Source organism: Girardinichthys multiradiatus, chromosome 4, assembly GCF_021462225.1.
Source record: "Girardinichthys multiradiatus isolate DD_20200921_A chromosome 4, DD_fGirMul_XY1, whole genome shotgun sequence".
Taxonomy (NCBI): domain Eukaryota; kingdom Metazoa; phylum Chordata; class Actinopteri; order Cyprinodontiformes; family Goodeidae; genus Girardinichthys; species Girardinichthys multiradiatus.
This window is the reverse complement of record NC_061797.1, coordinates 36698559-36714141: the sequence shown is the minus strand read 5'-3', so window position 1 is coordinate 36714141 and position 15583 is coordinate 36698559. Positions and strand designations below refer to the sequence as shown.

Sequence of the window (15583 nt, the reverse complement as noted above, 5' to 3'; positions counted from 1 at the left end):
GTTAAAACAATGAAGGACTTGAAACCCAAAGCATGCATTTCTCTGCTGCTGTGTAGCAACAGATAGTAGGACGATTACCTTAATCTAAGGCTCAGGACAGCATGAGAATAAATATACGTTCAGCCTTATTTTTACCCGGTCACAGAACTGTTCACAGCTGCGTGTCATGTCCTTACAATACTTAAGAGAGTCTGCGAAAATTATTTCACCATTAAGAGGTAAACTAGGTAAAACCTACTGTGAAAATTCGGGGTGCCTGTCAAGTATTTCTCCGCGCAGTGTTTACATAACGAAAATTGTGATTACTTCCGGGTGCGTAAATGTGACGTCAACGCGTTCTTTCTTTCTTTCTTTCTTTCTTTCTTTTTACTGGTGATACTTAGTAATAGAGCCATTTTAATCTAGTTTATTTTTTGGTAAATTCCACATAAGAAATATTAGATCATCTTGCAGAATATGTGTTTAAAAACATCTAAACTACACCACAATATATATCTACTGTTGAACTAAACGTTTGAATAATTCCTGCACAACAAATGAAACCTAAATATTTGTGGAAGTTTTTAGCCACTGGTTACACCACATTAAAACTTTTCTGTTAAGATAAAATCTTTGTGAAATAGTTTGTCAAAAACAGTCAAGACAACAGGTGTTAGTTAATATTCAGTGCCGGTGGAAAATATAACTGACAACAGTGCTTAGGTACAGACGTAATTACAAATACACTTTTTAAAAGTGTCATGAATGAGAATGAACCATTCTACTTTTGTGGGCTTAGTCAGTCCTCATAATACCTCTCCAGGCAAGAGTAAGTAAGGGTCTAATTGCACCCAAAGAGCATGGGGTTGGGAGGGGTCCTCCTCTCAGGAGTCAGAAGCTATTAGGTCTACCTTCTCAACATAAAGCAACCCCATTCCGTTCATTCTATTGTCTGCACTGAGCAATAATAAGAAAGGGAACATATGCTGGCAGTCAGTCCAGCTGTCAGCATCTGTTGGTTCTTTGCCAGATGCTACATGGACTGACTGAACAATCCTACTAAACAACCAGTGTTCTTCCCAAAAAGCTTATCAAAGAAAGGTGTTAGTCACAAGAAAAAGTGTGATTGAACCATTAATATCATTCTACATTTTCAGGTTTTGGTATAATTTCATAATAAATTTGTATTCATTGAAGACATGAGGATCAATCACTCTGCAGTATTTTTTATTCATTTATTTTAACCTTAGAGAGCAGATCCATTTTTCAATTTGTTTAAAAAGGTAGACCCATTTATTAATTCTAAAAATCTGATTTTCACATCATTAATTTCCAAGTCATTAAGCTTACAGTGTGTCAATGTTGAATATGATCGTCTGCTTCTAAAACATTTGCACATGCTCAAGAAAACTGGACACCTGCTTTTGCACACATCTGCATGCATACATTCATACACCACCCCCCAAAAATGTTACAAAGTGACCAGTCCAGAGCAAGGCTTAAACTCCATAATCCTGCATCTCATTCTCATTTCTCATAGTTTGGGTCTGCTGCCTATTCATGTCAGATCTTTTCAGCTTCCTCCTTCTCATACACTTGCTCTTCTTTCTCCTCTTCGATGGCATCCCCTTTGATTCCCCTCTCCATGCACCTCCCCTCCTTTCCCCTCCTGTCCTGACCAAAGCTTGACTTGGGAGTAACAGAGGCAGATGTTCCAGGAGCACACGACTGCCCTCAGCCCCACTCCAAGCCCCCACCTACCCCCAGCACCTCCCAATTGTACTGGATCAGCAGTTAACCCCCAGAAAGAATAGGCCATACAAGCATGCACACACTCATACAAAGAACACTGCTGCCCAAATCTGTAAGAGCTCAACAGTTGTCTGAATGAATGAGCAACACACACAGACATGCAGCCTCACACACCAAGCGCTGTCCAGATCCCCTCAGGTTGCCTGATAGCAGAAACCCTGGGGGTCTGGTGTCAGCGTCCAGGGTCCGGCGTCTCTGTGGGCAGCTGGCCTGACTAATCCAGCTGCTGAAGACCACTGTTTCTCAAACTAAAGGCCAAGGACTCCTGGAGAGTGACGGGTCAGGGATCTCCAGGAGCAGCTATTGTGTGATTTGTTCAAAATGTAGGGGAGAGGGATTTGTCTGCTTATTTTAAGTTCATCTCAAATTCTAAAAGTCACAGTGCCACTGATCCAGTAGCTCATCAGCTTCATTATTATCAAAACTTTTTGTTCTAGGATATGAGTATTGATTAAAACAGTGACTAGAATTTACATATAACATGCTAAATATTTTCAGCATAATTGAAGTTCTATAATATATTAAAGTTATATTTAATAAATCAAGTCACTGAGGTTGTTGACTAAAATCAACAAGTTACTTATGAACCTTCTCAAAAACGCATTTTTCATCAGTCCCTGCTTAACAAGTCCCTGAACCCATAATCTATATCCACCTACTCTTGATTAATGTCATTTCTTGAGATTGGTTTATTAAGGTAGTGCCTTTTGGAGGTACTGGAATATCCCCACAAACAACACAGAGTTTAAGTTTGAAAATTACATAGTGGAGGTTAAGTACCTTAAGAGGACAGAAATCTCAAAATAAAATGACAACTCTAACAAATGTTGTATTAATATTCTTTAAAATCTCTTATTTGTGGCTCAGATGGACAGGGTGCAGATCGTGTTTCTATCTATCGATCGATCAGTCTATCGATCTATCGATCTATTCAACATTTCTGTTGGCTGCAGATGGCCTTCAGTAACAAACTGACAGACTAGATTTACTCAAAGTTGTTGGGTTTTTAATTGAGGACATCAGGTCTTCAAAAGAGATGCTCCAGTGGCCAATGATTTCTAACTTCTGTCTGACTGAGTATCTCAGTTCAGCTTTACATAACCATCATGGCTCTGACATTAAATAAATATCACACTTCCGTATAAAGCTAATCCAAATGAGTGTTCTAACATAGGAACCAGAAGACAGATAGCAATGCTGAATCAGAGCAGTCCAGAGTCCCTTTGAACTTTGATTTTTACAGCTGACTGAAGCAAAGGCCATCGTGCTATATGTGCAACAATGTGCATGTGTGTGTAGTTGGTGTGATGGTGATGATGTGGAGGTTCCCACGATGGCCATCCATCCATTTCTTGGCATGCACATACACACACTCACGGGCCATATGGCCACCTCATAGCCTCTGCATGCCACCACTGTGATTTGGCTCTGGAGGCAAGCAGTTTCACCCGCAGAGGTCCTTGGCTTCTTCTGTTGGAAATTAGACGGAGAAATAAAAGAGATCACACAGAGATGGAGAAACAAAATGCTGTAAGGAAAAGCAGGACCAACCTCTAAGGGAAGCAGTATAGATAGATAGTGATGAGAGAAGACATTTGGTGGCTGGTTGGTCGGTGTTTTGGTGTTTGGTGAGCAGATGGCCGGGGCTTGAGGAGGGGCGTGTACTGTCCTCGCGACCCTTCACAAATCACAAGTTCTCCCCTGAGGGGCTCGCGACTCGCCGTTCAATAGGAATCAATGGGAATTACTTCACAAGAGAAAGAGATGAATGGGCGGCGGGGCGCGAGACCTCTTTCTTTGTTGTTCCCGCTGCGCGCGCGCATGCACTGACAAACACGCGCTCACACGCAGCTATTCTCTCACATACGCGCGCGCACGCAGATAGACAACAGTAAAGCACTTTAATTAAACAATCAGACCTACACTTAAACAATTTTTTTACCAACATCCCTCACGCGCGTCCACGTAGCTACATGCACGCACGCAGAAGAAGAGGCATCAGAGGGGAGGAGTTTATGCTGTTTCCTTAAGACACACAATCTCCTGACATAAATCATGTTTTGGAAAAAAGTGTGGTCTACGTTGTTGAACTGAGGGGGGGGGGGGGGGGTCATCTCACATGCCTTTCAGTCACGCTTTGCTGCCATAATCTGGAAATGTGTGCCATGTCATGGTGATGAGTGACTGATAGTAGGTATTGGTCTAACACATAGAGGGGTAGAAAGAGCACAGAAGAACTCTGAAAGTTGTTGAGTTTAAATAAAAGGCTTCAAGACATGGATTTTACACCATGCCAAAGGAGCACTACGGACTATTGACATGTGGGCTGAAATCAACTGGTAAAATAAAATAAGCAGCGTCCTACAGCTCAACAGGGGTAGACATGTAAAGACTGGCAGGCAAGAATAATAGCGTCAATGCTTAACGTTAAAGGCCTTTGAGTCAGCCACTCCACAGATACAAAACAATATTGGACATCCACAGCAGGGTCATCAAGCTTACATGCAGCAACAGGACTGCAGCTTCCACAAAGAAATGTTTCAGCACTGTATGTGACGTAGTGGGCTGAGAGTGTATAATGTCAGCTGTTAGCTGTTTGTGACTATGGGTAAATTATATACTTTTCGTGGAACTCACCATTCCCAAACATTTCTTTCTTTCTTTCTTTCTTTCTTTTTTTCTTTCTTTCTTTCTTTCTTTCTGTCTAAATTGCCTTGAAAAGTATTCATACATATTGCATCAGCACTGTATGTGTTGACATGGCAGGCTGAAAGTTGACCACATGTTAGCTGTAGTTTGTGAACGAGAGCCTTGTTTGTAGACCAAAACACTGAAGCTATGCAGAGCAGCTTTAACTAGAGAAGTTGATTAATGCTCCCTCCTTTCCTCTTGTCCTCCTTCTCACAGAACTTGTGTGTGTGTTGGTAGACATAATAAGTGGCATAGTACTCTGATGCAGCGCATTTGTTTCTCAGTGAGCTCTGCTGGTGTGCCAACACAGTAATAAATAAATAATTCAGAGAGGAGGCCCTCTCTCTGGATCTCTGCTGCATAGCCTTAAGCTTGAGGTGATTGACAAGTGTGGCACTAAACACCAATTAACTGTTCTGGCCAATCAGCAACTCTCTTTAAAGCCTTTCATTTAGTTTTTGTGAACATAGCCCACATATTCACTGATAACACCGCATTTTTTTATCTGTATTGTATTTAACTGATGAAATGAGAGTGCCTTAAGATTTGTGGAAATACCCACATGAAAATATTACACAACAGAAAAATAATAGGATGCTGAGGCATTGACTATAAGTTATGATCAAAGGTCCATTAACATCTAAAGCTGCTTTAGGGCCAGAGGCCAGCTCATAATAACTTCATGGCAACAAGTGTGCATTCTTCCCCGCATTTTTCTGCTATAAAAAACACATATGCAAATAAGCTTGTGAGTCCGTGTGAGCTGATGTCATCCGGCTGTGTGACAAACAGACCTGCAAGTCACGTTTTGTGCAAACAACAGGAGATTTTGACCATCTGTAAAGTTTCATCTCTTGCGCGCGTCTCTAAGTAATGAAATTTGTAATATCTAAATACACGTTTAGATTACTGTTTATAAAACCGGTCGTGCTTTTCGTGTGTCTGTGTGTGCATTTGTGGGTCTCTGGTGTTGTATTATTGTGGGAGAGCAGGTGCTGCCGGCCCAATTAACATACAGCTGAAAGCACAAAGAGAAAAAAGTTTACTCCCTCTGTGAGTCCCCTCCTCCTCATCCTCCCCCCACCCTCCCCTTACAAAGTCCCTTAATGACAGCCACGCGAATGACACACCACCAAGTATTTTTTTACTGCATATACCAAAGCGCATTTAAGGGAAATACAGACATGAAGGGAAATAAACATTTGAGGTGCGCTGGTCTGTGGCCCTTGAGCGTAATTTGGTATCGCGACGCAGTAATGTTTTTGTTTTGGCGTAAAATTCTGTTATCACTTTTATGCGCTTTAATATATCATGTAGACGTTTTCGATCACAAATAAACTGTCTTTAAATCTTTGAAAAGCGACAAATTAACTGATAGGCTCACCCCATATTTTACTCTTGGAACCACAGTAATGTTTTTCTATTTGTTTTTCTATTTAAACTTAATCAAACCAATAGTCCATCTGCCGGCAAAAATGTGATGTTCATCCAAACGATTATGATCAGGCTCTTTTAGTTATCCTGCACGGAGCAGATAAACAAGTCAATAAATTATTGTAACAGGAACAGATTGACTAGTTGTGGGTGGGAACATGCAAAAAAAAAAAACAAAACGGGGTAACACCATAGGAATGCGATGGAGCAGATGGTCGTTAGCGGATGGCTGGCTGGCTAGCCGGCTGGCCGCGCAAACCCGCATCAGGCCAGCCAAGACTTCACCCTAATAAGCTCAGATATGAGAAGCCACCGTCCAACTGACTGCTGCATATAGTTCTCCGGATAGAGTTGAGGATTTCGTGTGGAGGTTTAAGAATTTGTCGGAATGCAAATAGGCTCCGTGTGCTGTGGAGGAGGGAGCCATCAAGGGAAGCGAAGGGTTGTTGCACTTTTAACAGCTCAGTAGCCATTTGGTCTGTCCTCTTGAGAGAAGGGGGGCACTACCACCCGCCGCCTCCTCCTTTTTCTTTGTAATGGCCCCGGGGCGGACTTGTGGTGGTGGTGGAAGGAGGGGACGGAGAGAGTCAGAGGGCCTCATTTGCATCTTATTACCCTTCGCTTGCTGGCCCGGTATAAAATCCTGCGCAGGGGACGAAACCTATCAGACTTACGCACTGATACATGTAATCAAAGAGGAACGGAGGCTTGCTTTCTGTGTTTAGGATGTGTGTTTTTTAGCATCCGACAAGAAATAAACTGGAACAAATAAAGAAGACCGTCTTTTCTACAACGACTAGTTGGAATTAACTCCGATATTCCCATTCTGGATTTCTTCAAAGGGGCTATTCCGCTGGATCTTACTTGTATCTGTGAAAGTCAGATTAATTTTGAGATAAAGTCCGACACTTTTGGGGGGTGAACAGAGGGACAGGTGACTCACACGCTGCAGGAAAAGTGACTTAAATTTTAGCCTTGTGCGTAAAAAGTGCGCTTTGACTGTAGCACAGCGGACAGCTTTGAAAACTTTCTCCATGAGTGTTTGAGTGTTGCTACACGGACCCACGGAGCTTTCACTGCTTGTTGAGGGGACTGTCAACACAATGGGACGCCTGTGTCTGCTCCTGATTGTCAGTCTGTCCTTACTCACCTGCCAGGTACGTTCCAAAATTGAGGGCTCCTTTGCGCACTTTATAAGCAATCAAATCTGATCCAAAATAATTAATTCTTTAGAAACTTGTTTCAGACAGATCCAACATTTTTTTGTGTTGTAGGTTTTGTGTTCCGGCGTGTTCGAGCTCAAACTGCAGGAGTTTCTCAACAAGAAGGGGATACCTGGGAACGCTAACTGTTGTCCAGGAGGCGCAGCGCACCCGCAGGGCCACCAGCAGTGCGAGTGCAAGACTTTCTTTCGGGTCTGCCTGAAACACTATCAGGCGAGCGTCTCCCCGGAGCCCCCCTGCACCTATGGCGGCGCGGTGACTCCCGTGCTGGGCTCCAACTCCTTCCAGGTGCCGGAGACCAACGCTGACAGTTTCACCAACCCAATCCACTTTTCCTTCGGCTTCACATGGCCAGTGAGTAACTGCTTATATGTCCTGACAGCTACAATCATCTCATCACATCATTTATACTCACGTTTTATGTAATCGATGTAGGAATTTATATTTGTGAGATATATTTAAAGAGGAAACAGCAGAAAAAATATATGAATACATATTCAGATGCTCTCAGACTCAACACTTGTGAGGGGCTTTGTCAGCAGTGTGAGAGGGGCTATTGTAGTAATTCTGTGCTCTTTGGTGAGATAAAACAGGGAGGGGATGTGGGTGAGAGAGAGAGGGGAGGAGGGGAGGTGTCACCAAAAAGATTTTCCCCTCCGACCCAGTCGTGGTGGGAAATCTAGCATCCTCTGAGTTGGCACATCATTGGCAGCGCAGCGTGAAATTCCGCCTCATTTTGGTTTTTACGCCGGTGTCAGAGTGTGATAGTAGCAAGGGTGTGAAAAAAGGAGCAGGTACCCTGGCCTTATTAGGCCTCTAATCAACAGGAGAATTAGACTGTGAAGTTTACTTAATGGTGCTCTGCTGTTCTGGAGGGGAGGCGAGGTGAGGGGGAGATTTGTGTGTTTGTGTGTGTGTGTGGGGTGGGGGGGGGGGGGGGGGGGGGGGGGTTCTCCAAGTAAAGCAGCTGTTGACTCTCTCTCCTGTTTCCTCAGGGGACGTTTTCACTGATCATTGAAGCTCTGCACACCAAGTCCCTGGACGACCTGACAACAGGTGGGTGACAGCAAGAGGAGGCTGGACCCTAACAGACAGACGGGGGAGGGGGGTTAAATGATGGCCTTGTTTGCTTGCATGTTTTTCCACTCAGATCTCATCATATCATGGGTGATCAGGAAACACTCAGCTGTACTTTTGTTTATGCATTTTATGTTTCAAAAGTATAGATAGCATCTTTCCTTAAAATAAGGTCTTCAAATAGTAATTTCCATGAAAAGGCATTAGTATTTCCTCAACCCAAACATACATTGTAATTTTGACTCCCATGTTTTGTTTCAGAATTATCCTGAAATAAAAGTGCATCGTGCACTACCATTGTAGTGCCTTACCATCACTTATTGCTCTAAAATTAAGGCAGGCCATAGAAAGTGAAAGTGGAAATTGTGATTGAAAGAGCCTTTCATATTTATAAAAGAAGACAAAACAATACGAGCTTACACTTAATTCCCACCCTCAAACTGATATATATTTATATTTGAAAGCAAGTTTAATATAGGTGCCACTCTCTATGGCAGAAACAGCATGTTTGCATTTTAAACTTCACAGTGATATCAAATGAGCTTGTGCAAACTTTGATTCACTTTTACAGAGAACCCTGAGCGATTGATAAGCAGGTTCACCACACAGCGGCACCTTACCGTGGGAGAGGAATGGTCCAAGGACATGCAGACGGCCAGCAGGACAGAGCTGCGCTTCTCCTACCGCTTCTTGTGCGATGAGCACTACTATGGTGATGGCTGCTCGGTCTTCTGCCGGCCTCGGGACGATGCCTTTGGACACTTTACCTGTGGCGAGCGTGGGGAAATCTTATGCAATTCCGGCTGGAAGGGCCAGTACTGCACAGAACGTGAGTGGGGGTGCACATTAATCAAACTCTATCATTATGCCTGCGTAGGGCATCTTAATGAAAGGCCATGAAAGGGGCATAAAAATGATGGGAGACTGTTCCAGCTCAGTGGTAAAGCAGTGGGAAATATTTGGATCTGGTGACAGGTGGTTGTCATTGATAAAATGGGGGACATACACAGTCATTAGCTGAGGAAGCTGATGTGTACATCACGCTCACAGTCCCTATATTGTTGACCAATGCAACAACAGATTCTTACATTAGTTGTTGCTAAGACACTTCCATCCTAAAGAACCTGGTATTTAATCATCACAACAGGATTTGAGTTTTTTATGGTTTCTGCACAGTTTATATAACCGTGTCTCTATCTAAAGTTAATTTCCCAACAGTCATTTGCCTCTCTTTATTGTTGGAGACTTTTTTCACCTCATAATGCAGCGCCCGTGTGCAACAGGCGTCAGTTAGTTATTCCATTGCACCAGAGACCTCCGTTCTAATGAGCCGCGGTGGCTCCTCAGTAATTCACACGCCGCGTGCCTTCCATTAGACCACTGGGGCCTCCTCGCCCCCAAACCTCCTCCCCGATTGGCCAAGTGGGGGTCCTGTATTGTTGCAGCTTAGGCTAGTGATTGGCCGAGCTGGGCTGTGTATTGTTGTGGAGGGGGCAGCTGCTCAGTGAGAGGAGACAATGGAGCAGCTGTCTGGTGGTTAGCTCCTCACAGACCAGCTGGCCCTGGGGGAATAGGTGGAGGAGGAGGAGGGGGACAAGGAGAGAGGGAAAGAAGGGGAGAGGAGGAGAAGGAAGAGATAAGGAGTAGGGGAGGGGATGGAGGAGGAAGAAATAAAGAAAAAAAGGTTAAGGACAGAGGCAAGGGGTGGGAAAAGGGGACTTCTGACCCACAGTCAAGGGGAGAAAGGGGGCTTTGTTTTGGGGGCTTTTTGTTGTGGAGCAACCCTGTTAAAAGAGGGGGCTTCTTGGCTGGTTCTCCTGTTTTGAGACCCAAACTGTGATGGCTTCCAGCTTGGCTGAAAGGTAATATTTCATAAAAATTTGCATCTGTAACACCTACAAAAAATCTAAGGGTGGTCACAAATGACCTGATGACAATGATACCCTTCAACATGCCAAAACTTGAACTAGAGAGACTAAAAGAGTAGTCATAGATAACTGAACAAACATTTCAGACACCAAATAAACAAATAGCAATGTAAATGTTAGTTTTTTTGAATTGCTGTTTAAAAATCTTGAATTTGCCATACTTTGACTGACTTTATTTGTTTTCTTTTTACAGCAATTTGTCTTCCTGGCTGTGATGAGGAACATGGATTCTGTGATAAACCAGGAGAGTGCAAGTAAGTCCAAAAATATGTTGCTGTTACGTGTCTCTAAACAAAGGTAACCCTAATCATTATCCCCTTCAATTAATTATATTAAATGAGTGGTGTATTCCCAGGTGTCGCGTGGGCTTCAGTGGGCGTTACTGTGATGACTGCATCCGTTACCCGGGGTGCCTCCATGGCACCTGCCAACAACCGTGGCAGTGCAACTGCCAGGAGGGATGGGGTGGACTCTTCTGCAACCAGGGTTGGTTTGTTGTTGACAAATTCACTAAAATGCTGTGCCACTCATTGAATTCCTGCCTTCCTTGCTTGCTTTTAATCTATTTGCCTCATAAGTGCTATTTTTGGGGATTTCCAGACCTAAACTACTGTACACACCACAAGCCTTGTCTTAATGGAGCCACCTGCACTAACACTGGTCAAGGCAGCTACACATGCTCTTGCCCACCTGGATACACGGGTGCTAACTGTGAGATCCAAGTCAATGAATGTTCAGGAAATCCCTGTCGTAACGGAGGGAGCTGCAATGTGAGTACCTATTTAAAGAAATAAGAATGTTTTTTAGCACAGCTATGACCTTATGCTTGTGCATAACCAACAATTGTTGCCAACACAGGACAATGACGGTGGCTACAAGTGCACATGTCCACTTGGTTTTTATGGAAACAACTGTGAGTTAAGCGCCAATACTTGTGCAGATGGGCCTTGTTTCAACGGTGGACGCTGTGTAGACAACCCTGAAGGTGGCTACTTCTGTCAGTGCCCATTGGGATATGCTGGTTTTACTTGTGAGAAGAAAATTGACCATTGCTCCTCCAATCCCTGTTTAAACAGTAGGTTTCTGTCTGTTTTTGTCAGTATACCTATTTCACATTTACATCTAAACCAAGTAGTGGAGTACTGGGAGACTAATCTTAATAATTCTCCACTTTACAGGCGCAGAATGTGTGGATCTGGTGAACTCCTACCTGTGCCAGTGCCCTGAAAGATTTTCAGGTCCCAACTGTGAGGTTAGCAGCAGTATTTCTGGATACTGTCAGTCCTTTCCTTGTCAGAATGGTGGAACTTGCCAGGAGACAGTGGATAGCTACACATGCAATTGCCCCCCAGGTATGACAGTTTTTGATCTACTTTCTACTGTCTTTCTATGTTGTATTGGACCAGTTTTTGAGTCTCTGATATTTTCTTTGCAGGATATACTGGCAGAAACTGCAGCTCACCAATCTCTCGCTGCATTCACAACCCGTGTCATAATGGAGCCACTTGCCATGAACGTGGCGGACGCTACGTGTGTGCCTGTGTGCCTGGCTATGGTGGAAATAACTGCCAGTTCCTCCTACCAGAAGTTCTCGGGGGTTCCCAGCCAGTCATCGATGGACCAGATAGGCGATATTCATCCTCAGAAAGTGGAAATGCTGACATTGAGGAGGATGATGACAGCAGATTCCCATGGACAGCTGTCTGTGCCGGAGTGTTCCTCGTTCTTGTGATCCTGATCAGTTGTTCTGTCCTAGTAGTCTATGTTCGGGTCAAACTGCAAACCCGACACAATCACAGCAGCGACAGTGTTCACAGTGACAGCCAAGAGACCATGAATAACCTCACAACCAATAACTGTCTTCGAAGTGAGAAGGAGCTTGGTGGAATGATGACAACATCAATTAAAAACACCAATAAGAAGGCAGATTATCATGCTGACCTTGCTGGGTCACTTGGGGGCCTGAGCGGAATCAGCAGCCTCAATGGATCTGAGAAAAATGGCTTTAAGCCTCGTTACCCAAGTGTGGAGTATAACTTGGTCCACGAACTCCGGCAAGAAGATCTGTCACCATTTGCAGAGGAGGAATCTAAAGAGCCAGAGCACAAATGTGAACCACTAGATGAGCTGATTACTGGGGAAGGATTTAGGAAAAGACAAAACAGGTACACAAGAATCACCCTTATACAATGTAACCCCATGCAGAATGGGGGATAGTCTTTCTAATCTTTTTCCTGTTCATCCCAAAGTGATGCATCGGAAAAGAAACCAGTGGCAGAGTCACCAGGATGCAGCGAAACAAAAGATCAATCAACCACTGATTTAAACTGTCACGCAGCGAGGGATCCTCAGTACCAGTCAACCTGCGACCTCAAATACCAGTCGAGCAGTGAGGCTGGGTATCCCACTGCCAGTGACACCCGGTACCCCTGTTCCAGCGACACCAAATACCAGTCTGTCTACGTCATATCAGACCAGAAAGATGAATGTATCATTGCTACAGAGGTGAGAACACAATATTTTTTAACAGTTTGAGACACAACACAAAAAAAACATTCCATCTGCATTTGTACTCTAACACAAACTTTGTTCTCTCTATTTGACAGGTATAATGATGATACCAGATTCCTATGGTTGATGTTGTCCATGCACACCAACCGTGAGCAGTAGAGCTCGGCTTGTTTCTGGGAGGTTTTACTCCTGCTGTTTGCTGCTGTTCCCTGGGATTTCCTAGAGGACTTTGAGCCAAGGTATTGAGGCACCAGTGCCGAGTCTTTACCTGCTTGGCCATGACTGAGGACTACAGTGATGCTACGGGTGAATATAGAAACTTCTTGGCCTTCGATGGACGCAGGTCTATTGGTGACTCTATGCTATGGATGAAGCGCCAGAATAAAGTGCCAGCACTCGTACAGACTTTATACAGACATAATGCTGATTCAGACAGTCAAAGACTGCTGGAGAACTCATTAGGAGCTTACCTGATGTCTCCTTGCAGCACTGGAAGATTTACAGCTCATAAGTGGATGAACTGTTCTCTCCTGATAAGCAGCGGATCATTGACTTGGATGTTGACCGATGATATTGTACGGTGGTGTACCGACTCATTGAACAATGTAGTACCTTTAGTGTACTGAAAACCTTTAAAGTACTGCTGTAGTACTGTTATGTGCTGTGGTTTCACATTGCTGTGTAAAATCTGTCCTGGATTTCCAATTGTTTATGTTCTGTGCAGTGCTGGAGAGTAGAGTATGAAGCTGTTGCAAAAGTAGGAGTACCTGTATTTATAGGCTGCCCATTTTTAGGAATTCATTCTGTAAATCTCAAGCAGAACTTTCCATACAAGATTATATAAATTTTAGGACCAATTGTAGGACAGCCGAATACCTTCAACTCTACAGCACTGACAGATGTGGCTGAGCTGGTTCTCAGCAGGAAACAGAGAACTGAAAACTCCAGTAGTGACTGCAGATCAATCCACCATGGATGCTGTTGGGCCATACTGGCCTCTGAACCCTGAAAAGTCAAGGGCAAGGAATACAAGACAAAATAAATCAAACAAATACATGCATGACATTTAAGTATCAAATCATCTGTTCAACTTAAAACAGACAGTTTGGCTTTTTTTACTGACCTCTTAATGATGATGTTTTTCCAAGAGAACAAGGCCTAGCTATAAAGTCTTAACTGCCAAGACCTTATTGCACTATAGAGGTGTGTGTGTATATGTGTGTGTGCGAGTGTGTGTACAGAGGACGTAAATGACCGCATTTGGTGTCGATGTATACACTGCCCACTCCCGCCCCAGTCTTGCGCTATCAGCCAATTCAAGGACACCATCACACTACCTGCCACTGGTTAGGATCTCTTGTTTTGTTTTTTAAATTTTATTTGTTATCTAAAGAAAGATGTATGCATTTAATTTAATTATGTAATTATTTTTGCTCTATTTTGTTGTGCTGTTTTTGTTAAGTCCATTATAATTTAAGTTGTGTTGTTTTTATTTGGCAGATGGTGTATGTATGTACGTATGTATGTATGCATGTGTTAGGCACTTGAGACCACTGTGACTGTGTTGTATTTAAGAGAAAAGTCGTATGTACAAAACCTGTCATTTTTTATAACTGGAAAATGAAATATTTTTCCAAAATTAAAGAGAAACGAAATCTACTATGGTGTTGAAATATATTTTTTAAGGAAATACTGTTTGGAGAAACACAGGAGATGGCAAAGCCAGTACAAGTACTGTAAAAAGTTGCCGAACAAATTTAGGTAGAGGGATTTGTCGTCACTAAGTGTTTGCATGATGTGTGTGTGTGTGTGTGTGTGTGTGTGTGTGTGTGGGTGTCCTTGTGTATGTGTGTGTGGGTGTCCGTGTGTGTGTATCTGTCTGACACAGCAGAAGACTGTCTCCTTGTGGAACCACTAAATGAGACAAAGACACACCCCATAATCATAGAGCGCTTAGAGAGCCTCCTCTGAGGCCATAGTCATTTCTTTGTGTGGATCTGAATGTGAGTCCAAATGTGTGTGTTTCTGTTCCTTAATGTGTTTGTGACTGAATCTCTTTTTGTCTATGAGCCTCTTTATTTGAGTAAAAGTTTATGTGTGTGATCTTATTTAGGCAGAGGGGTATTTTTAGCTAGAGACAGAAACCACCAGTTTGGATGCAGTCCCAGTTGCCCCTGCCTGACTACACTCTGTATATAAATGTGTGTGTGTGTGTGTGTGTGTGTGTGTGTGCGTGCGTGCGTGCGTGTGTGTGTGTTCCATTTAGCGACCACTGAGAGAGTAGGAGCATCAAAGAAACTCATATGGTTTGCATTCTTTTATAAACACACACAAAATAGGCAGTAAAATTGGATGACGGATGATCTGAAAGTTACAAGTTACCAACGGGATGCACTAGATTAAGTGTTGACATGCAGCACATTAATACAGAGACACAGAAGTCATGGTTTGGCTGTCTGATATGAATAGAAAAAATAAATAACAATTTTTTAACGTATCTTTAAATTATATTTATCTGCAATATTAAAAAAATACATAAGCCATGTGTTGCTCGCAAATAGTTTTACAGTTTTATTTAGTGTAAATGAACCCCTCAAAATGTGACATTTAGTTTGCTTCTATTCTTTCCTCAGGTCATGTCCACAGGGTAATCATTTATACACTCCAGTTTGTGTCATACAGTTTTAATTGTAAAAGCAGATGACCATGAGGCCTGATAAGCTTCAGGATAAAGGTCAGAGTGAAATAATTCCTCATATTTCCTCATATATAGGGTGACTGTGGCTCAGGTGGTGGGAGTCCAACTGATGGTGGCCGGTTCGAACCCCCGCCTTGTCTGTCTCAGTCGTTGTGTCCTTGGGCAAAACACTTCACCCGCCTTGCCCGCTAAGCATGGTCAGAGGGCCTGGTGGCTCCAATTGTATGGCA

The 15583-nt window shown here is 43.3% G+C and overlaps 2 protein-coding genes across 3 annotated transcripts in view; one reads left to right on the top strand and one right to left on the bottom strand.

Moving 5' to 3' along the window:
- The window catches only part of fam120b (family with sequence similarity 120B), a 29854-nt gene extending 29531 nt beyond the window's left edge, over window positions 1-323 (bottom strand). Inside the window, exon 1 of one of the 2 annotated variants that reach the window (XM_047363753.1) lies at window positions 239-323. The gene's annotated coding sequence lies outside the window, so the exon portion shown is untranslated. Of the gene's footprint in view, window positions 1-78 lie in introns of both variants that reach the window. The other variant, XM_047363752.1, reaches the window with a different exon arrangement.
- Window positions 324-6220: 5897 nt separating this feature from the next.
- On the top strand, window positions 6221-14314 carry dld (deltaD). The gene is made up of 12 exons (XM_047362531.1): window positions 6221-7073; window positions 7191-7493; window positions 8135-8195; window positions 8788-9045; window positions 10338-10398; window positions 10500-10630; window positions 10745-10914; window positions 11003-11219; window positions 11323-11496; window positions 11580-12309; window positions 12394-12649; window positions 12751-14314. The coding sequence occupies exons 1-12, from the start codon at window positions 7020-7022 to the stop codon at window positions 12754-12756; spliced, it is 2421 nt and encodes an 806-aa protein (XP_047218487.1). The 5' UTR covers window positions 6221-7019; the 3' UTR covers window positions 12757-14314.
- Window positions 14315-15583: the final 1269 nt, after the last annotated feature.

What these genes read in the sequence shown, in the direction of transcription:
- dld (XM_047362531.1), top strand. Translation starts at nt 7,020, where the DNA reads ATGGGACGCCTGTGTCTGCTCCTGATTGTCAGTCTGTCCTTACTCACC. An exon ending in GGGCCAGTACTGCACAGAAC is followed by an intron (nt 9,046 to 10,337) that starts GTGAGTGGGGGT and finishes TTCTTTTTACAG; the next exon opens with CAATTTGTCTTCCTGGCTGT. An exon ending in GATAAACCAGGAGAGTGCAA is followed by an intron (nt 10,399 to 10,499) that starts GTAAGTCCAAAA and finishes GTGTATTCCCAG; the next exon opens with GTGTCGCGTGGGCTTCAGTG.